This window comes from Populus trichocarpa, chromosome 13 (genome assembly GCF_000002775.5).
Source record: "Populus trichocarpa isolate Nisqually-1 chromosome 13, P.trichocarpa_v4.1, whole genome shotgun sequence".
NCBI classification, from domain to species: Eukaryota; Viridiplantae; Streptophyta; class Magnoliopsida; order Malpighiales; family Salicaceae; genus Populus; species Populus trichocarpa.
The window spans coordinates 2,712,682-2,738,819 of NC_037297.2; the positions used below are offsets into that span (position 1 = coordinate 2,712,682).

Here is a 26,138-nt window from a genome sequence, read left to right on the forward strand (position 1 = left end):
GAATTTTTTTTTAAAAAGAGAAAAAGTACATGTTAGCGTTTGGTTTATTTAAAAAAACCTGCGCGAATGTTTTTTTATTTAAAAAACTCAATTTAGATGGACGACAAATATTTTCTGAAAAAATAATTATAAACAATGTGTTACCTGATATTTCTTAGATTCTGGCCACTATACTGGGCAGAAAAAAAGAATCTATATTTGTTTTTACCAAAACAATCCATTTTCAATTTAATTTTGACCCTAAACACCTTGAAAAACCTATAAATAGATTTAAAAAACCAAAAAAATAACATGAAAACTTGAAAATCAACTAAAACAAAAACTCCTCTAGAGTTTAAATCGAGTTTTTAAGGGTATTTCAAGGTGAAAAAACATTTAAGTTGAACTCCCTCATCAAATAAAATATTTTAACACTAAGATGAACCATTTTGTTGATCAAAATTGGTATCAACTTTGATTTTTTCTTTCTATCACTAAAAACCAACATTTTTTCTCTTTTCTCTCAAACTAGAAATTAAAATTAGAAATTAAAATGTAAAAAAAATAAATTTTGTACCAAAATTTAATTGAAAGACTATTGAGGGATTAAATAAATATAATTTAAAAAGTTTGAAAACTAAACTTAACATTTTGTGATTATTTTGAAAGCATCATTTATTTGTAGTGTTTTTTTTCACTTTGATCCATCATCTTCCAATTTTGTTTTTTATCAACAAATTTAATTCAATTATTATTTAATTGTGCCAAAAAAAGATATAATTGTACAAAATAAAAGTTCGAGGACAAAAATACACTAGGGTATGGTACTACATTATTTTTGTTACTTTTTCACCATGATAAAACTTGTCCACGATGGAATTTATTTAACAAGCCGAAATAAAACCTAGCAACAACCCTTTGCTCTCACGTACATATCAAGTTCAGACTTGGCTATTTTTAGGTTGTGGTGTGTCAGCGAACTTCCATGTAAGTTGATACTGCGGAGATCTTACTCCAGCCACTTCATTGATGGGAACAGCATCGGAGATTTCCTTTAAATCTTCTTTTGTCAGCTTAACTTGCAATGATCCAACATTGTCGTACAGATTTTTAATCTTAGTGGTTCCTAGAGAATATTTGAAGAAAAGATTAGCAATCTACAATTTGTGGGATTTGATACCTTAATCAAAATTTTGTAGCTTGAATCAGAGAACTAAACATAAACAAACAAAAGCTGACTCACCAGGGATAGGCACCACATCATCCCCTTGATTGATAACCCAAGCAAGGGCAAGCTGAGCAGGAGTACAGCCATGCTTTGCAGCCAGTTTTTCTATTCGAGAATAAAACACCTTGTTCTTCTCGATATTTTCTTCTGTGAACCTTGGATGTAATTTCTAAAACAACGCAAGAAGGCCACATGTTACCAGCCATGTTACGTCAAATAAGCAACAAGACAGAAATATTAGCACAAAAATAAATTGGGTTAATGGTGTTCAAGTTACAGTAGTTTTCTTAAAGCACAAAGGGCAGTATTTAAAGATTGAATTGCAGCAACTAGATACGGTTTTCTTTTTATCTCATTACGTGACGTGTGTATGGAGCTTCATACCAGCAGAGACTCCGAAGACAAACTTTTCACGACTGCTCTGCCACCAAAAAAACCGCGACCGATAGGGCTATATGGAACTACTGCAATTCCAAGTTCCCTGCACAAGTTAAACAACTAAGGGTTAAAAAGGCAACAAATGTAAAAACAAAAATTTAAATGTTACAAATGAATCGAAGAAAAAGAATAATAACTTAATTCGTGAAGACCTTGACAAGAAGTTTTAAATTACAGAAAGTGTCCATTATAAATGATCAACTTGAAATGAAAATCCCATTGATATGGATACCTGCAAAGTGGGATTATTTCTTCTTCAATGTCACGGGACCAAAGTGACCATTCCATTTGTACTGCACTAATGGGATGGACTGCATGTGCCCTCTTTATTGTGTCGGGACTTGCTTCGGATAATCCAATATACTTAACTTTTCCCTCTTCCACTAACTTCTTAAGCTCTCCCATCTGCCAACTCAAAGTAATTGGATTAGAAATTAAATAGTGCACGCAGTTAGTTTGAACTATTCCGTGGTGAAAGAAAGGAAAAGAACATACAGTTTCCTCTATTGGAACGGAAGTGTCGGTACGGTGCTGATAGTAGAGATCAATGTAATCCAGATCGAGACGCTTCAGGCTAGCATCGCAACATGCACGGATGTATTCAGGACTGCCATTGATTGCACAATTTTTAAAATCAGAACCGTTTGGAACAATGCCAAATTTTGTAGCCAACTGGATCTTTTCTCTAGGCAAATGCTTCAATGCCTGCAAAATGCAAGTCTTGGCGATAAATAAACAAAGAAAAATACCACCTGATGCTATATCAGAAATTCCTCTCATCCCAAAAGCTCTTTTAGGGGAGGAGAGACACATGCCATTTGAAACAAAGGCTCATTGGCCAACTGTTCATTAAATATATTAGGCATGATCTTCATATGTTAATTGCTTGCTTCAGCGACATATTTTTTGTTTTGGGAGTACATTGTTGGACATGCTAGCTTCTCATTTACAAACACTGTTTCAAATCTTCAAATGGTGATGACCATATACCCTTTTAATCTTTAAGCTTTTCAAGCCATGACCACTCCTTTGCAGGGAGTTACTTAACCGGTGATTTGATGAGTGGGGAAAACCTTTTATTGCAAGAAGATAAAAGCACTTCAGTACCCCTGAGTTTGAGAAACTCGAGCATGTCCAAGAATTGATGAAATGATAGTGACACATAGCCCTACAAATGCAATATATTTACGGCCTTCAACAACTAGAACATTTATGAGAAATAATAGCAAGAAAAGAAAGTCATATCCATCTAAAGAATTGCATCAGTTCCATGCCAATATGACATATAAATAGAAAAACAGAAAGGGACTAGCTTCATCAAGAGAGTCCATATATTTTCAATTCTGATGCTGAGGCAAATATAAGGAAAGAAATAAGGTATTGAAGATGGAACTCTGCAGGCAAGAATTTCACTATCATCAAAACTATATACCAGCCAACTAGTTTGTGATTGCGGCTTGGTTGTTATTATTATTATAAAAAACTAGATACCATATTATACTGGCCAATTCTTTTACATGAGAGCATATTATGAAAGAACCTTAGAAAAAACATTTCGAAACTTACCTTCCCAACCAAGATTTCATTAGTGTGAGGTCCATAAACATCTGCTGTATCAAAAAAAGTAATCCCCTTGCTATAAGCTTCCTTGATGATTGAAATGCCAACCTCTTCAGGGAGTGGGGCATTGTATATTCCAGAAAGCCCCATGCATCCAAAGCCCAACTTTGAGACCTAAAAGTCGAAAAATATCATGCAGAAAAATCAAGAGACAATAACACCTTTCCTTTCTTAATTCTCAGCACATACAAAATTTTATCTCCCTACAAAAGGGTTTCTTTTATAGTAACCAATCATTCTCCCATTTTTGCAACATTTCACTCAAGAATCTCTGAGGCGTTGAGGCTATGAATATGATAAGTCATAAAAATTGTACTTTTAGAAGACATCTATCTAATAGAGAAACGGATATTCATAGAGAGAAAGATGAAATGGGGTTTTACCTCTAATCCTTGGTTACCCAGTTTCACTCTTGGAATGATAACTTTCTGCTCCTCGGCCATCGTTTCCAATTGTTCTCCTTTTGTGTTGTTGCTATGGAAGTGAGGCAGTAACGAGAGAGAGAGTAGGGGAGTGAGTGTGTCAAGAGCTCTCGCCAACCGTTTATGTAATAGAGCCGTGGAAGGTAGATTGCTAGTAGCTGCTGTCAGTTGACTACAAAAGGCAAATACTGACGCATGATCTTATGTATGGATATCAACTGACGCATGATCATATGTCACTGGAGTAGACAGCAATCAATTCTCCTTTCCATTTTGGATAACATTCATCGGTTAGAAATGAACTATCTTTTTTTTTAAAATAATTTTTTTTTAAAAAAAATATTTTAAGATAATATTTTTTTAATTTTTTAATTTAATTTTTGATATTATTATATTAAAATGATTTAAAAATACCAATTTTTTTTTATTTAAAACAAAATTTTTTTATTTTTTTTCAAAAATACTTTTGAAATACAAAAATAAACAAACATTTTAATGCTGAATGAGTCTGGCTGAAAAAATCTAAAGAGATAAAAAAATAAAATTAAAAATTTTTGATTGCCAACAAGACCCAATAACACTTTTTAACTAATAAACAGAAAAGACAATGCCTTCCAGGTGCTATAATATCATTCAAAGTGCAAACATTCTGTGTCTACAGTGCAATGAGTCCATGTCCACAATGATTTTTTTAATATATATATTTTTTAAAAATATATTGATATAATATTTTTTTATTTTTCATATTATCACATCAAAATAATTCAAAAACATCAAAAAAATATTAATTTGATGTAAAGAAAAAAATAAATAAAATTTAATTTTTTTAATACTATTTTTGAAACGCAAAAACAAACATGTTTTAATAATGAAATTCAACTCAACCTAAAATGAAAAAAAATTATCTCACCTAACTTTTGTACAATATAAAAAAAAGTCACATAAATTTATTTCCTTATTACAGTATAAAAAAAATCAATAAGAGAAAAAAAATTAAAAAGGAAAAAAATATAAAATTGAAAATATTTTAAAGTCAAATCAATTTATTTCATGTTTATAGTGTGAAAAAAAAAATCAATAAGAGAAAAGGAAAAAATTTAAAGAGGAAACAAAATTGGAAATATCTTAAAAGAAAAAAAATTAAAGGGAAAGAAATTTGTTTCCGGTGTACTGTGCGCTGCTTTGCTATGCGTTATTTATAGTATTATTGTAAAAAATACTTTAAAGATAATAATGATTCAAATATATTATGTATATTGAACCTAACTTAAATATTTTTATATTTTTAAAAAATTATCATTTACCCATCATGGAGTACGGGCCATATGCTATTTATTAACTTATTATGTAATGATTATTTTTAAGAGTCAAGTGGTGGTAAATAGTAAATTAGAGGACAATGTATGATTATTAAGAATCTCGTGTTGACGGTTTTCTCTCATGATTTTACTCTTAAAAATGACTGCCTATCTATAAATCACAGCAATATGTCCCAAACATATTAATGGGTTTTTTCTTGTGATTTGGCTCTTAAAAAGTAAAAATTATTTATGAATCACAGTAATATATCCACGATAAAAAAAAAAAACATAAAAGCTTAACTTCATAGATAGTTTACAATGCAAGGCTCAATAAGAAGATGGAAAACATGGAGAGAACTTGGTTCAAATATAGAATCTATTAGACGAGGTAACCGTGCTCTGCTGTGCTGCGGGTTGTTGATAATTTGTCCTGGAATTCGGTTGATGTCGATTAAAGTAAGAATTTAATAGGGCAAACTGTCATCAAATGAGTAAAAAAAAAAAAGAGTAAAGCAGTTATAATAGGTAAACGATAGTAAGCATTGCATTCAAGACTTGGCAGAGGCTGCCACAACGATCCATGTCAAAAAAACAAAAACAGAAGTAAAGAACAAAAGATAATGCTGGTCTTCTGCAGTCAAAGACTTCACTGTTTGCATAGGGCAAGCTAAAAGCTGAAGTCAATTAACGCAGGCTTGTCTCGGAAATTCAAAAAGCTGGATAATTAAGAACAAACAACAAAGTAAAAAGCTAAAAAGCATTCTTGCATAGGGTGATAGAAGATGTAGCAGAGTAAGTAGGACAGGGCCAGCAGTTTAAACAAAAGAAAAACACACGCATGGTCGAAGGGCCTGAATGCATGCACAAAGGACTAGAAAGCAGTATATCTGCAAGAAAGTAACGGTGAAGGTAGGTATTAGAGCAATGAAGGTAATTAGAAGAGTGAGACTTGCTTGTAAATTTGATGAACACGTGTTAGCCAAGAGAAAGCAAAACCATTGAAAAAAAGAGAGTATAAACAGAGGGGTCTTTGTTAGATAACAGAAGAGTCTAAGCATGGGATAACTGGAAAATTCCTGCACTAGGAGCAACAGCAGTAGGGAAAACTGATGTAAAATCTTAATAGATATAAAAATATATTGGCTTGTAGCATAGCATGTACTAAAAATACCAGTGTGTGTTCTTGAGAATTGGTCTCCTGGCTCGTAGACGTGGATCATCCAAGGTATATTAGCATGACATACTTCTTCTATTTGAATTGGGTTTAGGAGGATAGATGGGCGAATCAAGTGACATGTAATGTAGATCCTACTTTCTATTCACTCGTGGGATCCCGGTGGTCTGAAGAGGACCACCATGGCTCCTCTCTTCTCGAGAAACCATACATTCCTTATTAGTGTATGTATAGTCATAGGCGGAGGTATGGCAAAGGCTGGGGTGGGCTTTAGCCTAGGTAAAGATTTTATCAATATTTTTTGACTAGTTTTATATAAAATAAATTTGTAATTTTCAATTAAATTATCAAAAAATTCTGAAAATTTGCGTGGAGTCTTATAATATGATGTTTTAACTTGGGTTAAAATTTCACAATTTTTGGAGAAATTTAAAAATTTGATGAAAAATCACAATTTGACCAGTTTTAAGTTATTGGACGTAATTTTCAATCCGACCATCAGATTGAGCTGGAATTTTACGAGGGATATTAAAATATATTGAATAAAATCTGGTTAAAATTTTAGGATGAACGGAACTTGGTAGTGCTAACAAAAAAAAGGACCGTCAAATAAAAGCAAAATGACTCATTAAGAGTAAAATGGTTATTTGCCATTAAAAAATAAAACAAATCAGCTCCTCCTTCCTTTTATATATTGCCGACTGGGCAGAAGCAGAATAGAAAAAGAAAGAAAAGAAAAGGCGAGAGAGAAATAGAAAAAAGTAAGGGAAAAACATAAAAAAAAAATCCAAGGAAAAAAATAAAAAAAGTGAAAGAATAACCTTGTAAACTTACAAAGTCCAACTTATAAAACACTAATCTAGGGAAGAATCAAGTGAAGAAAGGAGGAAATGAAAGAGGAAAAAAATTTAATTACTTTGTTTTTTAGTTGACATGAAATTGTTATTTTATCCCAGTTGAGGGGTTATTACAATATCGATTCAGATTCGATTATAGATGAATTATATTCTACAAAACATCAAAGGATGTAACTTTAATAGTGAGTTTATTTTTACTTTCGCTTTAATTTTATGTACTTTTAAATTTATTTTTTAATATTTTGGGTAGTGTATTTGAATTAAAACTTTACTGTTAACTTCAAAAATTCATGTACATGAGTTAATAATCAATCTTAAAAAATATTTATATATTTATTTAATAGCCCAGGATAAAAAAAATTCCTGGCTCCGCCTTTGTGTATAGTTATTTCTTAAGCACAGGTTTATATATGTTCGGCCTCAATGGAAAAATAAAATAGAACACCTAAAAAGGAATCTTCACAAACCAAAAATTACGAGATCACATCTTTTATTCTAGGGCGACGAAGGAATCATATCATTCAAGCCTTTTTTTCATGCTAATATTTAATCATTTTCTTAATTTTTTAAGTTTAAATCTGGAGACCAGTTTCAAGAGGAGAATTTATTGATTCTTTTAAATACAATGTGAAATTGTTGTCGTTGTCTTTGAAAAACAAAAAAGTCTTTCTATTGTGTATATTTCTCTCTTTCTGGTTTCTGCTTTCAATCTCGAAAAAAAGAGGTTAAATGCGCATTTGGGCTCATAAGAAGAAACTCAATGGATCTGGGGCTGGCCATGGTTGAGCACGAGAGTAATTAAATTGGACTGAGCCCGAAAAGCTATATAGAACAAAGGAGAACGAACATTTTCACCCTCCAATTTCTCCAAAAAAAAATTAGCCATTTGCGCACAAGGTGGTAGCTAGAGTCTGTAAATAGCTCTAATATTATTATCATTTATCGACACAAATAATACCAAAATGAGAAAATAGCCATGAATGCAAGCATCTTTAATTTCTCCACAACGCAATCTATCACTGCAAGTCATTTCGTTAGCAAACATAGAAATCACTGTGAGCATGGGAATAAAGGTAAGCAAACTGGAAGCCACAAGCTTCCAACAATTTAAGAATTATTCTTTTGTTATTTATCAAGAAAAAATGTCACTTAAGAGTCCACTCATGTCTCTGATTAAAAAGATATCAATGGCAATTCTAATTATAATAATAATAATAATAATAATAATAATTAACCCTGAAAGAGACCACTAAGGTGCACACAATTGGATATGTAAACCATTAATAAAAGAGCACTTCCACTAATCATTGCCCTTCTTTGATTAGAAAAAGATGAAGATTTAGTTTCAGAGAAAATTGCTTCTTTGGGAAGTCATCAATTTGATTCTTAATGCCTGTGATCATCAATATAGCATCCAAAAAACAAAAGAAAAAAAAGACTAACTCTCAAATATTACGGCTAGCAAATTGCGACCAAACAAGCTGTGCAATATTGGCCAACTTCGAGGCCGTTTGGTATTGTGGTTGGAACTGTGTTTTGTTCCAACCACAACAAATAGCTGTTTGGTTAATATTTTAAACGCAGATTTTGGAGATGGGTCCTACTAAAAATTGTGTTTGTACCGCCGGTTTTGATGAAGCAGAAAATTGCTGCTTTTCACTTTTCATTGCCGCTGTTGCCATATCCTGCACTGTTCACCTTTTTAGTTTTCTCTATCAGGATGATCCTCTACACCAGCTTTATCATCAACTTGATGATCCAAAACCAAATTTTTTTCCTGGGTAAAAACCAAGTCACCCCAGGAAGGCTTAATTAGACAGTAATCGTAACAAAATAGTTTCCTGTCCAAGCAAACACCACAACAAGAACACTTCAAATCCTCCTCACCATTTTCACTCAGCTTACCACCCCAAATCTTGAAGGTCACGAAGTTGCTTCATCCAAGAAAAAAAAACAAACTTGTTCAAGGACTCACAATGAGATGAGGATGAGCAGTCCTCACACATATCTTGCGAGATTGATCAGAATCCATTCAAGGATTGCATAGACTAGGAGAGTGATCTTGTTGGTGTTTCTGTTCAGCATGGTTGCAAACTTGTTACCGGCCATGGACCTGCTCTGTTTTTCTTGCTATGTACAAGGAAAGAGATGGAGTTGGGTAAGATATCAAAAGATAATTTATCAAAGGTGAAGTTAAATGGCTTCAAGACAGAGAAAAGGGGGAATTGAATGTTAATTCACTTGGCACAGTTGAATTAATTCACGGGCCGTGAACGGTGTCATTTGCATGATCGTAATTTTAATTTTGTTTCTGATAATATTTTACTATGTATTATTATATACTTAAAAAATAATATAATAACAATAATTAAATTTAAAAATATTAATATATATATATATATTAATTATTTTATAACCTCAATTTAAAAAGTATTTTTAACCAAACACATTAAACTACAATAAAAAATATTTTATATAAAGTATTATTTATTTCATAATGTAATAACAAAAGTTAAATTTACAATATTTAAATTAAAAACTATCCATATTAGTATATATTTTTTAAAATTATTTTATAACCTCAATTTCAAAAGTATTCTTAACCAAACACATTAAATTACTTTTTCTTCAACCTCAATTTTAACCACAGTTTTAACCAAACACCTATTTTTTCAAACCAACCTCAACTAAAAGTACTTTTTATAAAACAACTTTTTTTAAACCACAACCACAATAACTACCGCAATACCAAACACACCCGAAGGAACAAATTCCCTGCTCGTGCTGTTAATTGTTATGCAATGTGCACGATTAAACAATAAGCACAAATTGCTTCTCTGGGACTCCAAAAATTTCAGGATTGGATTTTATCTTAAGGCAAAACCGATGGTTTGATTTAATTTGTTTTTGTTCGGGATTGAGGTGGTTAGTTTGTTTTTAATATTTTGGATCATGTTAATTTTTTTTTTAAAAATATTATTTTAATGTATTTTTATATAAAAAATCTTTAAAAAACAAACGAAATTCTTATATATGTTTTTATATGCTTCTATTCGAGTACACGCATATCTCAGCATGGCCCCATAGTACATGTATTACAATGCTGTGAAAATCATTGTCCGGCTATTGCCTCATGATAGTTACAACATTATGTACACACATTAAGGAAAAAATAATAATAAAATAAAAGATAACAACTATCATTACCACTGTAATGATAGTTGGGTCATATAATGATATGCTTTTACAGGTCTTTTTCCTGATTGAATACGCTCTTAATTCAGAGAGGTGAAAGAAAAACAATATATATTCTCTTAATTGACATTTAATCATTCACTATCTAATATGGGAGAAATGATCATCTTATAATCAATTTAAGAACTATAATTATGTTCAAGAGTTATTAAACAGTGATCAGGATTCCTTATTAATGTAATTATTCTCATGTATTTTGACCTTGGCTACTAAGGGATGTAAATATGTTATATTTTGTACTCGTATTTTTTATTTATAAATATATTTAAAACAATTTTTTTCAGTTTTTTAAATATATTTTTTTATATCAATACTTCAAAACTATAAAAAATATTAATTTCATAATTTTTCTAAGTAAAAATACATTTTCAAAAAACACCAAAAACACAATTATAAACACAAAACAAACTGTGCTAATGTGGAATTCCTTGATAATCTCTCGTGTTACATGATCAAATATATATACATACCATGACAAATATAAAAACTGACCATGTCAAATCAAGTAAAAGAGTACATGTGAGATGTTTTACATGTTCAAAGAGAAAGTCTTCCTGGGACTACTAAAGGGTTTAATTAGGTAAGATGGAAAACGATGAGGAGGCCGTGATGTTTTCTTGTATAGTGAGGCCATGACAGGGTATAATTAGCTGTACTGATCTAAGATCTTGTATGTCTAAGTTCTTTGTAAACCTTGAAGAAGAAGAGAAAAAGTGGCTTTAAAAAAATGGCACCACTACTCCAACAATTATGTGCGATAATGGATACCAAATGGTCGGCTATAAGACATGTCTGAAAAAGCCACAAATAACACCTTAACCCGCACAACACAACAATTAAGCAAAATCTTTTAGCCTCTTCAGAAAGCAGAAAGCAACACTATCGATCTACACATTAAATTGAGGGTATCGTACATGATTAACAATAGTTAATCAGGGTTAAGGACTAAGAGCCACTGGTAATCGGTTGATTAGTGGGAGCATGCATGTACAATTAGTGTAAGGCAAATTTCCCACCACATAATCCCATGTCTTGCACCTTCTAAACAAGTTGATTAAGGGAATAAATTAAAAGGGTGAAAAGGAGGAGAGAGTCCAAATCACAACCATCTCTCATCAAAATGTAGGCAATTTTTTTCTAATTTTCCAAAGTTGGATCGATCACTTTATAGACTAATGTCCCATATATTACCTCCTAAGTGGTATATAATTAAGTTGTTCAAAGTATTTGCCTCCAATGTGTGATTAGCACCAATAAAAAAGCAGGTCTCGTAAGCATATAAAATATGGATTATTCCCTTGTTTGCAAGTGAAAAATAAACATGTTACCATCATTTAACAAACTAAAGGCACATTAATGAAGTAAATTATGCACTATCCATTAAAAGAAAAGAACGATTTTGATTGGCTAAGGTGCCTTTTTCTTGTTTGCCTTTCTTTTTCTTTATGTGCCAACCTTGTTCAATAGCTATGAAGCCATGCAAACTGGTCCCCTGAATGGTACTTGCGTTTCATTCTCTTTGTGGTTCATGGTTGATGCTTACCTTACAACACCCCCACATAGAGAAAGAGAAAGAGAGGCGCCATGAATGAAAGGGTCGTCCATATAAAGTTATGAAAGCCTACTAGGAAATTTAGAAATTATCACTTGCCTGTCTGCTTGTGGTGGCCGAGGCGTGACAATATTCATTTTTTTTTTCTTTTGGGACCACCCTATCATTTTTTCTTCTTCCTGAGTTCTACTTTTCAATTTTCCTACTAGCTAGAGCTTTGTTGTTTCTTTTTCCTGTTTTCTTTACAGTCTTTAACAGCGTAAAATTACCAAAATTACTAGGCTAAGCACATCAACTTTGCTATTCCTTTTGAATTTTTTATATTCAACAAGACAAGGTAAATTATATTCTTAGCTACATTTAATGTTGCTCGTCATTTTCATATATGATTTTTTTTCCAATTATATACGTATATACATCATCGAGTTAGTTTCTACGCCAATATTAGAAATTATATATATATATATATATATATATATATATATATATATATATATATATATATATATATATATTTGAGTGTTGTATCTAAGATTTGAATACAAAAAAATTGCAGAAGAAAAAAAAACCTTTATCCTTGAAATTAGAGAAAAAAAATTTGTCTTATATATGATGGTTCATGGCATGCTAGATTCCTGGTCACATAAAAGTCACAATTAAAGAAATTAATAATGGGATTGGAAACAACCAAAATATAGACCGGAGGAGGTAGAAATATTGTAACTCCTCTATAAATATTCCTTCCTGGTTACACCCTCCCATATCTTTCCCCATCTATGAAACCTTCAACCAGAAGAAAGAATAAAAAGATGGAGAGGCAACTTCAAGCCCTAGACAAGTGCATCACAGCGAGTCAAATACCGATAGCCTTTAATCATGCACCGCTATTAGTTGAAGCTGCCAACATGATCTGAGCTTTCCTTAATTTTCCTATACAGGAAAGACTAGATCATGTGGCAGTTTCACCTATTGATGGTAGTATGGAAAACCCTAATAAGAACCCTAATATCCTCCAATGATCTATCTCTGCGAACCCTACTAGGGTTCTGCTTTGGAGAAGAAAACACTAGATGAGGTATGTCTTCTTTTTCCTGTTTGATTTTCACTGATCTGTGTATGTGTTCCCTTATTGTTCTTTTTCCCACCACCAGCTGCTCTCTTATATATGATGGGATGTTTTCTTTTTTTGTAGTATCTTGAACTTGTTTTTGTGTCGTACTGCTATGTTGTGTTCTTCTTATTCATGTCAAAGTCTGTTAAAGAATAGCAAGATGTGATCTTTTAGGGTTGTAACTGACAAGATTTTTGTCTTAACTTGGTTGGTGCTTTTGAGATCTATCTTCTCGTGCCTTGAAGAGAGTGTGCCTTTTCATATTGGAAGAGAGCGCCTTTATATTTCTCCTTTATAGTTCATGTCAATTTCTGTGTTGTTGGTCATGCATATCGATCCCTTTGCACATCACTAAGAACCTAATTTCAGCGATGATTTCATTTTTACTGCAGACTATATTCAAATATAGATTAATACACACCACTAATTTAACTGTTTTTTTTCTATTATGTTTTTTTTTCTACTCCTCTTATGTATTTGTAACACACTTATTTTGTTTAATTTCCTGTATTAATCATTCAACTTTTTAGAGTTCATTTTTTTAAATAATTACTTTTTAATTAATACACTCTATTGTTATTAAAAAAAAAAAAACATCATGCATGTTCAATCTCCCATCTAGACAATCTTATTTTATTTGTTGAGTCTTGGGACTAGATACATTATGTTTATGCCATGGATCATCTTGAAAATATAACCAAATACAACTTAGTACAAAATATGTGGGATGATAATGCTCGTATATACGAATTGATGTCAACTTGTCAAATTGAGACTGATTACCTGGAAGATCACATATATAGCTAGCTGATATATATCGATATGGAGAATAAAATTCTCTCTGTAGTGTGTGTGGGTGGTGGAGAGTATGGGGTGTGTTTTATTCTGGAGTCAGCAAATTATAATCATGAAAATGGGTAGCAATAGCATGACTGCAGATGCATGAAATATAGGACCAGTCCATATAATGGTGCACTGCTGGACATAAATTAATGCAACTTGATCAGAAATGAATAGAGCCTCAGATCTAGTAGAGATAACACAAATTTCCTACTTTTATGTTTTTCTTAGGAAAAAGAACCAAACATATTAGAATAGGACCTTGAAACGCACACCCCCTATGGAATAATATCATTAGTGCTCCAAGGGATCTCCCGTTGGAATGCAAGCCAAGATCCCATTTTGGATTCTCAAGTAAAAGATTAAAAAAAAGAACCAATTTTTATTTATTGTGTAGATATTTGTGATGGATGCGTAATTGTAATATAAATTTGTATCAAATGTGGTTACATCAAGTAATTAGAACAAGCTACAACGTGCTCTATAAACTATTAATTCTATATGGTTTAGTTCTTAATTGCAATCATTATCATCCAACCGACCTTTATCTAAATCTCAAGGTCAAACTAGATGACAAATTCTAATAAATTTAGGTCGAATTAGATGAAAGAACACGTATGGTTTATTCCTTTCTAGTATCGGCCTCTCATTTTCTTGGTTGAGTCCATATTTTCTATATTTTCTCCAGAAAAACATCAATTATATGTGGTGATTATTGATGTCCTGATTTGTTGTTCTTGCTTAAGATAAGTACTTTTGCCCTTTTTTTCTTGTTGGGGTTTGAGATCGATGAAGCACAAGTTTCTTAGAGGAAGTTAGAATATGGTCAATATATTTTCTCTACGCCATGAACTCCATGGCACTGCCTCATATGTGAGACTATATATTTTCTTCCTCCATCTGTTTGGATCTCTCTTACGTGTATAGATATATAATGCATGCCTGTCTTGTGAGATTTGTTCTTGTAGCAATTTAGGGGAAGAGCATAAGTTTGCTGATTAATTTGAGTCTCTTAATTACTTATTCACTTTCGTTTTTTTTAATCTTGCTTCATTTTTTAAATGAAAAACTCTGTTTAACTATAACATCTTTAATTACACTTATTATGTATTGAAAAGTCTATTAAATTATGAAAATTAATTCGTGATATCCTTTATCTCTGTAGATGATTTCTTTTCCCTTTACTCATGATCATGTAGATGTGTCTGGTACTATAATAAATTCTATATTCGACCTTAATTATTTAACTATTTCAGTTTTTTTGTTTGAGCGATTCTTATTGGATATAGAAGGCTTTTACACAAGGGGCATGCTAATAAAGTATACATATAGCTCAAGCATTGGATTAAGTGACGGCCAGTTAATCTCTAGTAGTGTAGATCCATTTACAAAAGTATGGTGACAACATATGCAGAAGGAGCCTGCTTGTGAGTTGCACGACATTAATGCTCAATATAATTTAATTTATGGTGTTTCTCTTTACTTTGGTTGTTGTAGGATGTTACATGTTTTGTCTTTGTCTAGAAGCTGGATCTGGATTGGCTTCATGAAACCTTTCTAAGATTCCCAAAGACAGTACCCACGTCAAAGAAACGTCACCAATCGGCCTCTCATGTATTTTCTTTTTGACTTCATCATAATTTCAGGTACTGGAAGACAAGGTTCATGGGTTCCTTGATAGAGTTCGTACAAGACATTAATGGGACTCTCACATGAAGTCTACTAACCCTAGCAAGCATATATCTTCTTGACTCTGGCATTGTTGTTCAGTTACTTATAATTACTCATTGATCTGTACTTGGAACATAAATATTTAGGCTGCCAAAAGAATTTCAACGCCATGGTTTGAACTTTGAAGTCAGAAGCCATAGCATAAGCTGATAATTAGCACTGACTTCTTCATTTCAGGGATTTGACTACTTAAGTTAGGGTACTGACCCTTTTTGGCATTAATGTATCAGTTAGCACCCAGAAAAGTAAAGTGGGTGATTCACTGTTTTCTAAAAAAAAATAAAATTGATGCTCTGGAATAGAATCTCAGTGTAAGATCTTATACATAGAAATTAGGCTGGTCAGCTCCTCTTCTTTACAATATCGATCCCACAAGGGTTTATACAGGGTGTTGAGGAAGACGTGATCTCTAGTACTATATTTGGATTGCTTATGGATGGATTTCTGTTTCTTTATGGACCACTACGATGGAACCTTTTCTTGAAAAAAAAACAAGATAGGTCTTCATTGATTAAATTAAAAATCGTAGAGGATGAGTTACTGTGGCTCAAAGAAACCCAAAGACAACTAGCTATATATTGGTACATAGCTCATGTGAATTATGCAACTTAACGCTTCTTAACAATTTATAGATAAAAATATTAGAACAAGTGGATAGTTTCGCATGTTTATCCTCGATGACTGCTATTTAATTTTGTTCCATTTATCGTATTTTTTGTAAAATCTGTGCAGCAGCAGCAGAAGGCAATGCATAAATTTGTCCTTTTTATTTATTTTTGGCGTTTCTATATATTTGACCACTCATATTTTAGTGTCATCGATTGTGTTTCCCAGCATTACAAGAAATTACGACAATGACAACACTTCCTAATTGTTTCATGGACTGCAAAAAAGTAAAGAATGATGACAGTCAGAAAATTAATTAGTGCAAATAACGAAACGATAATCTGCTCTTTCCAATTAATTAATTTATTTTAAGTTTTAATACTTCGTATATGCATACATTAAAGAAGAAGACTCATTTTTCTACACAAGAACAATAAAAGAACACTCATTTTAAGCTGCCCTTTTGTATATATCTTTTCGCCAATTAATATATTATTTGCCAATTGGTGTCCTGTTAATTAATGCAATCTATGGTTCATTATATATTTCTGCAGTAAACTCACTCTACAAGGTAAATAACGATAGCCACACCAGTAACCACCGGCCACCTCCATTCAGCCACATTTTGTGTATAAATAGATACCTAGCTTATGGTTATAGTCTGTGAAAAATATATGAAGAAACATCATAGAGAAAGAAACGGTGAGAGTTTGAGATCTTTTTCGATATATGTAAGATTATGTTTTCTGAAATAAAAGAACTTATTTTATCTTCTTTAAGTGTTTCTAACCCACCATCAGTTGATTCTCCTACCAACATATATAACTTTCGTTGTATATATAGTTCAAGATTCAATAGTTCTCTGATGAAGATCCATTGATTATTTAGCACCAAATTTAAATCAGAGATACTAAACTATGTTTAATTGTGCTCAACTTAAGGTTTGGACTGCAAACTAGCTACAGGGGTGCCATGTCACTAGAGAAGCACTATGGTGCAAACTCTTTACGGGTTTTTTTTGGCCCATAAAAGTGATTGTTAGGTAAAATTAGCCCAGCTCAGCAAAAAGTCTGGAAAGCGTAGCAACAGCCCAGTTTAGATTAGGCTTGTGGCCCAATGTGATAACACAGCGCAATTTGCCCAGCCCACAAAAGCCCAGGACTAATGGCATAAACTCCTCAGGAGAATCAACCACTCTGATACAACTCATATTGAATTTCCACGTTAATTTAAATAAAAGAGAAAAAATAAAAAAAAATGTTTTTCAATTTATCTCATACTTCCTCCACGAACATCATTAAAATTCCATGGAAACCAAATTCATTAAATCTCTTTCTCTAAAATTCATATCTTGTTTTACCTTTTTGTTTTTTTAATTAAAGTAATTTTTATCAACCTGAATTATTACTTTTTATATTTTTATTTTAAATGGATGTTGTTTTCAGAAAAAAAAATTAAAAAAAGGACCATTTGGGAAATACATGACCATACGAAATAAAATTATAGTTTGTTTTTAGAGCTCAATGACAAATTGGAAAAAAAAATCCAATGTTTAAAACAATTTGACTGATTTACTCTTTAGAAAGATTGTTAGTAAATAATTTCGAGTTTTTATTATCAGTTTGTTTTTCTTAAAAAAGAATCTCAATAATTATGAATTTTAAGCAAGTTGAATTTTGATCAAAATATAAAGTTGAGGGCCACCGGCGGTGTGGTGAAGGAATTGCTAAAACCTCTGCCACTGATATTTATGAATTTTAAGCAAGTTGAATTTTGATCAAAACATAAAGTTGAGGCCACCGGCGGTGTGGTGAAGGAATTGCTAAAACCTCTGCCACTGTCCTTACAGTGCTCAAGAAGACATTGCCCCTCCTAAAACCCTACACAGATGAAGTTTGGAGCTTTGTCAATCTTTGATGGGTCCCATCTCAAAATGGGGTTAAGACTTGGGAGACATTCATCTCCTAACCAACAAGAGCTTGTGGTGGTGGGGCAATCCTGTCAAGACAACAAGGTACTCTTTTCTTCCTGTTTAATTCTGTTTCTTTTTTTCTGTTTCTTTTTACTGTTTCAAGTGTCATTTTCTGTGCCCACACAACTCTATAACACCTTGCTCTTTCCATTTGCTGTTGCTTCAAAATAAAACAAAAGGAACAAGAAAGAAAAAGATTTTAAATTGAATAATAAACATGGGAATTTTGCGTAATTAGAGTTTGGTAGTGGTATTTGTTTTGCTTGTTCTGATAACATATGAAGATGACCAGAAATGTGAAATGGGATACTGTATGGCATTAGCTTTCCTATTTGATTTCAATGGCGTTCTACTTTTTTATTACTATGTTTGAAGGGGCAATTCAAGAAGTGATTTTGATATGGCTATGAGGGTTCAATGAAGAGGATCACAGGAATTTCTAGTTTTCATTTTGCTTGGCTTGTGCTCTGTCATCAATATCGACAACATTGTTGTGTTTGGAATATTTTACTTCATGTTTGTATTAATATGTTTGTTGAGCTAACTGCGTATGGGAATTGGATAATGTTTTCCAATGGAGGTCATGGTAAAGCAGTTTTCCCCACAAGTTCGTTAGAAAAATGTGCATAGAATAGCATATCGAGACAGCATTGTGTATTCAATTGTATGAGAAACAATGTACAAATGAAAAGAACAAGAGCATAGTTTGAAAATAAGGACTGTTTGACTCCAAATTCCCTTGTACCCTTATAACTTGAAATCAAAATGACAAGTTACATGCAGAGGCCCATACATAGGAACATTCATGAGGTTTTAACTCCTCGAAGCTGTAGTGATGGAGTGAAATTCACCATCATTCCGAAATTGCTCAGTTTTATCATGTCTTTTGGTGGATGGAGACACCTTGTTATAAAATGCATCTGGTGATTGGTATTGTGCCAGGCCATCAAACTTAGCAGTAAATTTCGAAATGAGAGTTCATGATGAGGCATATGCCAGCAGATACATTTATTTTAAATCAAGTCTGGACTCCTATAGAAAATAAATTCTTGAGCATGAGGGATGTTTAAACTGAAAAGTTGTAATATTGATAGATACTAAAATTAACAAATATGCTTAAAGATACTGTCTTAGATTGAGGCCATGTTGACATTTATTTTTTCATGCATTCACCTAGAATATTTTTATGATGTCCTCCACTGCAGAACATAATATTTTTCAGATCTGAAGTTTCTATTGTTGTTTTCCTTGTTTAATATGCTATGGCAATTGGTTTCCTTTATGGTCTGTTTTCTGCTGTGGCTCCATTTATTTTGGAGAGAGATTCTGTGTAGCATGGGAGTTGCGCGTGGACTAAGTCGAAGAACTGAATTGCCAAGCATATCCTTCTATTTTGGTTACATATCATTCATAGTCTTACACACACTCATGTATGCTCATGCGCGCGCGTGCACACAGCCATACATACCAGACGAACAATGAAATTATAATTATGATAGCTGAAACTTTTGGAGCAAAGGTCGTTGGTTTGAATTGAATATCTTCAATATCAAAAAACAAATTTTAATTCCACCGGACCCTGTTTGCCATCTCTCTAAAACTTCACATTGTAGTTTACCATTTGATGCAACTTTTCATATGTTCAGTTTCTCTGGTCTTCTGACTCTCAACTCCGTTCTATATTTTAATTATTTTGTTGAGAATTCTGATCCTTGATGTTCAACCCCAACTCTTCATTAGGTTTCTTCCTGCCCGCCCCAAAGTTGAATGAAAAAACTTCAATCATATTTTAGCTTGGGGTTTAACTGTAAGAGGAAATGTTCAAGCCCATGTGAGCTTCTTCTTTGCTTTTCTTTTCTAGTGTCCCTAACTTGAAACTTTTCTTTTGTGACCCGTCAAATGATCTTATGGTTAGTGAATATAGAGCATCAGGTATATTTATGTTTCCGTCATCCCATTTAAGAAATGGTTTGTTTCTGTTATTGTGCTCAGCGTGTTTAAGTGAAGTGCTAAGATTATTTGGAGCATTAGGACATGTTTATTTTAAAAAATTATTTTCTGCTGAGTTTTGGCCTCCCCCACACTCGAATCCGGGAACCATTACATAAGTGCACACACCTGTGCGTGCGCAGGCACACTCTTAAGTTGTGTCTGTGTGTTTGAGTGCATGCGAGAGCACACACTTAAGTTGTGTCTGTGTGTTTTGGTGCATGCATGCACGGAAGGGAACCATCTTACACTTTGTCATATGCTCAATTATCATATTTGTTCAGTAAACTTCTATGTGAATAACTTGTGCTTCAGTACAATTATACTACATTAGTTATTCTCTGGTATACAAGCAATGACTACTAAGTTCTTAAACCTTTGAAATTGAGAGTAATTGCTTTTTACATAGAATTATCGCAATCTATATATTAGAATCTTTTTGGTCTCTGCAAGTAAATCTGTGAGTTCCTATTTCGAAAGTAGCTTGGTTTAAATGACTGAATAGTTGTTTGTCACAAACATAGCCTTGGGTGCAAGGTCCGTGGTTGACCTTACGCTGCAACCTCAATGATGGAAATTCCTCTTAGTTCTTCTTATCTGATCTTCTATTGGTGCCTACATTTAATTGCAAATAGAAGCAATAAGATACGATAGCGAAATAAGAACAAGAACTTTCTCATTAATTGGGGATTTCATTCAGAACATAAAGATATAAAATGCAGTTACTAGATTCCATATTTGCACAAATTTGATTCCATATATTCTCTAAAAGAAACTGCAAACAACAAGCTTTGAAATCTAAAATTATCTAAAATTTCCTTGTCAGATCTACCCTGAACAGGAGAAAAAGAAGAAGAAGAAACAATGATAACTGATTAGTGGCTATGTGTTCTTATGATCCATAGGCTGCTTGGTAGAAACTGAAATGCATTTCACAAGACAGCCAATTGGCCAAGACAGAACTGCAATGGCAATGCAAGCACCCCACTGCAGTAATTAGATTCACTTAATTCCATATATACTCCAAAAGAAACAGCTAACAATTGAAAGCTTTCAAAATCATAATTATCTAAACATTCCTTGTTAAATCTACCATATGCAGGAAAAGCAAAATGAATAAGTAGAAGGATAACTGATTAGTGGCTTTGTGTCCGCTTGCAAGAAACTGGAATGCACTTCACTAGACAACCAATTGGCCAAGAAAGAACTGCAATGGCAATGCAGGCACCCCACTGCTGCCAATTCAACCTCTCAGTGCTGGCAAACTTCTTCAGAAGCTCCACCATCAGCACTTGAAGAGTTATGGTAATTCCTATGATTGCTAAGAATAACTTGTTCTTATGTATCCCCTTGAATATGTTCATCTTCTCCATCTTCCGTGCATTGAACTCATTAAACACTTGGCAGAGGACAAAGGTGTTGAAGATGAGGGTATTCTTAACTTCCTCATCCACACCAAATATCGCTTTTCCCTTGAACTGTAGAGTCAGTAAGATGGTGACCTGATACAGGGCCTGAGCAAGGAGGTTCCTCCACATGATTTTGGTGATAAGTGGCTCTGATCGACCCACAGGTGGCCTTGTCATGAGATCATTCGTGGGTTGTTCAGTGGCCAAGGCTAGTGCTCCCAAGGTGTCCATTATGAGATTAACCCACAGCAGCTGGACTGCAGTCAGAGGGATTTTTCCAGAAGAAACAGCTGCAACGAAGTTGATGACAAGGGCAGCAACATTGACAGTGAGCTGAAATTGAATGAACTTCTGAATATTGTTGTAGACACACCTTCCCCACCTCAATACAGTCACCACAGAGGTGAAGTTATCATCCAATATGACAATGTCTGAGCTTTCCTTCGCCACCTCAGTCCCTTGAATTCCCATGGAGAGCCCAATATCTGCTTCCTTTAGAGCGGGGGCATCATTTGTGCCATCACCAGTGACTGCTACCACGTGACCTTTCTTCTTTAAACACTGTACCATGAGAAGCTTGTCGAATGGGGATGATCTTGCCATAACCTGGATATTATCAATCTTGGCCATCCTCTCTTCAGGTGAGTAGTTTCTGAATTGCACACCTTCTACTACAGCACCATTCTTCATGTCTTGTTCGGGATTGAGAATCCCGCATTCAATAGCTATAGCTCTTGCTGTATGCGTATTGTCACCAGTAATCATTTTAACATTCACTCCTGCATTCTTACATGATTCCACTGCTGTTTTGACTCCTATTCGGCATGGGTCCTTCAAACCCACAAGCCCCATAAAGGTCATTCCATTTTCTTCAAGCTTCGCAGACGCCTGGCTATTCTCTTCTACAACCTTTTTGTGGGCAAAAGCAATGCATCTTAGGCTTTTGGCTGCCATACTCTGAATTATGGCCCCAAATTGCACTTTTTCTTCGTCATTCAAGTCTCTTAGCTCTCCATTTCTGACATAATAATTTGAACACATGGCTAGTATCATCTCGGCAGCTCCCTTCCAGTGTGTGTGAATTGCCTTTTCACTGTTTTTCCTCATCAACACTCCACTTCTCTTTTTCTCGGAATTAAAGGTTTCTACATGTATTATTTCACATTTTCCCTTTGTTTCATTGATATCCATGCCCAAATCCATTACAGCCCAAGAAAGTATTGCTTTTTCAGTCGGACTGCCAATAATTTCAGGAACTAAGTTAGCATGAGATTTGTTGACAGTACCTGTTGTATTTAAAGCAACCCCTTCTTGTAGTAACTGATAGACCTCTGATTCTATTTCAGTATTATCCTCAATTGTTTCTTTCCCAAGACAAAACTCTGTAACCTTCATTCGGTTCAAGGTAAGAGTGCCTGTTTTGTCTGTGCAGATTGTTGTGGCTGAACCCATTGTTTCACAAGCAGAGAGCTTACGGACCATGGCGTTATCTTTCATCATTTTTTTCATAGAGTAAGCCAGAGTTAGGGTTACAGCTAGAGGGAGACCTTCTGGAATTGCCACCACGACAATGGTCACTGCTGCAGCAATAATGCTCACAACTGAATCCAGTACATCACTGACCTTTGTCTTGCTCCCATAGTATTCTTTCCGACCATTATCATCTCTAGTATTTCCTGTGAAGTACCTTATCATCATAACGGCAAGCACAAGAATGGCAACTGTCAATCCAACCTTCCCAATATAAGAAGTGAGCTTGTTGAGGCGAGCTTGCAATGGAGTTTGCTCATCCAAATCACGACTTATCGAACTCATCATCTCTCCCCATGCTGTATTCATGCCAACAGATGTGACAAGCATGAAGCCAAAGCCATCAGTCACCTTTGTACCAGAGAGCAAGAAAGGGTTTTCGCTTCCATTCACCTCAACGTGGTCGCTCTCTCCGGTCATGCTAGATTCGTCCACCTTCAAAGAATACCCATGCAAGAATAACCCATCAGCAGGTATTTGGTCTCCAATCTTCAAAGACACCACATCACCCGCCACCACATCAAAAATAGATATATGATTGTGCCTCCCATCTCTCACTACTTGCACAGTTATGTCGCGGCTCTCATCAGATAACTTCTCAAATTGTTTGGATTGCTTGAAGTTGCTGATAGCAGAGACAGCAATAACTAGAACAACTGCGACAATAATGCTTCCTCCATCATACCACCCATTTTTCAGGCCATCCTGTTTGATACCGAATACCAAGGACATAATAGCGCAGACCAAAAGAATGATAATGGTCGGGTCCTTGCATGCTTCGAGAACAAAGCTTAGAAAGCTTTTTGAAGGAGGCTTATTAAACCTATTTGCACCAAAAACATCCCTTCTAAACGCAGCATCAGCCTCCCTTGTACCATCCTTCACATCAGTTTCTAGAATTGTGGCAACTTGTATAACTCCTCCCAGTTGGTTCAAAGATTCAAGGTTCTTTTCTTTTATAATATCATTGAGGGTTCTCTGATCGACATTAACCAAAGAAACAAGTTTATTCTCATGCTGGAACGTATCATCATGAACATCAACAGCAACATAGGATAGGGAGCGCAGGATCTTGGTCTGGCTTACAAGAGCTTTCTTGGATAAAGAAACAAGAAGCCTTGTGAAATATATGGCCGTGTAAGCAATCCTCCACCTTCTCTGATTGCGTTTTGGCTCTGGTATCAGATCTTCTTGATCAAGAGTGATTTTGTCGCTAGTTTTTCGAGACCTCATAGTCATGGTGATGACTAATTAGGAAAGTTTGATTAAAGTAAAAACAACAGGTTGAAAAAGAGTCAAGTGTGTTTCCAAACAGTCTTCAGGGTTTTTTGTTTCTGAAGGAACAGACGTCAAGTTTTAGAAAGATGAAACTGAAGGGCTTTGCTATATAGAAAGCAAAAATACGTCCCTTCTGTCAGACAGTTACACAGTGATTTCCTTTGAACCCACGTCAGAGAATATATATATATATATATATATATATATATCAAATGCGTTGACTGTCATCGAGTTTTTTAGTATTATTTTTTTAATTATAAATTGAAGATTTGATATATATTTTTGATATATATTTTTGATATATATTTTTAATAAAATAAATTATGAATTATGCGTCGAACATTTGATATATATATTTATTTTTGTAAGAATGACATTAATTTAAATCCTCTTGAAACAAAATAATTCGCTATTATAATTTTTCTAAAAAAAATAACCTTTTTCATTCTATGTTCTTTATTTAATAAAAATTAAAAGCAATAAAAAAAATATCAAAACTTCTTTGTCTTTACTAACAAGCCTCAATGTTAGTTTTTAATTCTTTTTTTACACTGAGACAAAAATATTTTGAATTGGTATAGGGTAGTTTATCAAATTCATGATAGTTTAATAATTTTGTTTTTTTAATTTATTTTTTATTTAATTATTTAATAATAAAAAATAGACATGTGTAGAAAGTTATCAAATAAAATTTTAAAAAAATGTTGAAAGATGGTATAAAAGCAATTGCTAATATTATAAAAAAAATTATAATCTTATTTGAAAACAAAGTTAAAATTGAATGGTATTTAATAAAGTATAAATCAAATATATTTTTAGTTAATTTATTTTAATGAATTTTATTGATTTTCTTTTCTATTGCTCCTTCCTCGCATAACTTTGAATTGCCCAACCAACATGGAATAAATAGAAATGTGTTTTTTGATTAGATAGATAAAGATATAGATATAAAATTAATTTATTTTTATAACAAATTTAAAATAAATCTATATTATTTCTAAACAAGAAAAACTCGGAACTTGTCCTATCTGTTTCTATTATATATTTTCATCCTCCTGGTTAATTTATCTTTGGCAACAAATAATGTCATTTTTATGCTATCCGAGCAGGTTTTTATAGAGTTAATTTTAGGTAGCGGTTGTTTTTTAAAGTATTTTTTTATTTAAAAATACATTAAAATAATTTTTTAATTTTTTTTAAATTATTTTTGAAATATGAAAACACCAAAAAAATATTAATTTAAAGTAAAAAAAAATTAATTTTTTTTAAAAACACTTTTAAAACATAAAAACAGTTCTTAGTTTGTATATCTTATGATAAGTCTTGTGCTTCCATGAAAGAGGAAGAAATGCAATTTCTTGTATATTAAGTAACTCCTCTATTAAGTCAAGTGGTGTAGGGTGAGGAAAATATATAATCAAGAACACTTTTTCTTGGTCGGCAGCATCCCAAAAAGTAAGGTTCGCGCCCTTTTACGTTTTCCTTCATGGTGCTTTCCTTGCTATCTGAGTTTAATAAAAATAATCATGGAAGTACCAAACATCTACAAGAAAAGTGTTTTTTCTGACTCAACATGACAGTACGTACTCTTGGCAAACGAATTATTTAGCAGGACAGTGACGAGTATGGCTAATAAAGACCCAGAATTCATTACATTTCAAGCTTGATTAGAAAGGGTTGGATTTCAAATCTCTGTAACATTGCATTATATTTATTGATTGTTTGCTAGCAATATTCTTTCGGCAACTCTTCTGCCATGAAATGTTTTCCAAAGACTTGGATGATTAACGCTAATAAATTATAACTTTGCACTGATGTTTTCCTCTTTTATTTTAAGAGTTTCGAG

At 33.3% G+C, this 26,138-nt stretch overlaps 2 protein-coding genes across 3 annotated transcripts; both read right to left on the reverse strand.

Moving 5' to 3' along the window:
- Window positions 1–888: 888 nt before the first annotated feature.
- LOC112323872 (perakine reductase) lies at window positions 889–3,816 on the reverse strand. 2 transcript variants are annotated; one of them, XM_024583744.2, is made up of 7 exons: window positions 3,649–3,816; window positions 3,212–3,379; window positions 2,141–2,350; window positions 1,878–2,050; window positions 1,592–1,688; window positions 1,223–1,376; window positions 889–1,105 (listed from the first exon to the last, which is right to left on the reverse strand). In XM_024583744.2, the coding sequence occupies exons 1-7, from the start codon at window positions 3,706–3,708 to the stop codon at window positions 921–923; spliced, it is 1,047 nt and encodes a 348-aa protein (XP_024439512.1). In that variant the 5' UTR covers window positions 3,709–3,816; the 3' UTR covers window positions 889–920. The 2 variants fall into 2 exon arrangements, with proteins under 2 accessions (XP_024439512.1, XP_024439511.1); XM_024583743.2 differs by having other exon boundaries at window positions 1,878–2,350.
- A 16,535-nt stretch (window positions 3,817–20,351) lies between these two features.
- On the reverse strand, window positions 20,352–24,253 carry LOC18104076 (calcium-transporting ATPase 12, plasma membrane-type). Its single transcript, XM_006375770.3, has 2 exons — window positions 21,209–24,253; window positions 20,352–20,690 (listed from the first exon to the last, which is right to left on the reverse strand). The coding sequence occupies exon 1, from the start codon at window positions 24,251–24,253 to the stop codon at window positions 21,212–21,214; it is 3,042 nt and encodes a 1,013-aa protein (XP_006375832.2). The 3' UTR covers window positions 20,352–20,690; window positions 21,209–21,211.
- Window positions 24,254–26,138: the final 1,885 nt, after the last annotated feature.

Excerpts from the sequence above, each read along its gene's own strand:
- LOC112323872 (XM_024583743.2), bottom strand. The coding sequence starts at position 3,708 with ATGGCCGAGGAGCAGAAAGTTATCATTCCAAGAGTGAAACTGGGTAAC. Across the intron at positions 2,351-3,211 it reads ATGAAATCTTGGTTGGGAAG|GCATTGAAGCATTTGCCTAG; the intron begins GTAAGTTTCGAA and ends TGCATTTTGCAG. Across the intron at positions 1,689-1,877 it reads GAAATAATCCCACTTTGCAG|GGAACTTGGAATTGCAGTAG; the intron begins GTATCCATATCA and ends TAACTTGTGCAG.
- LOC18104076 (XM_006375770.3), bottom strand. The coding sequence starts at position 24,253 with ATGACTATGAGGTCTCGAAAAACTAGCGACAAAATCACTCTTGATCAA.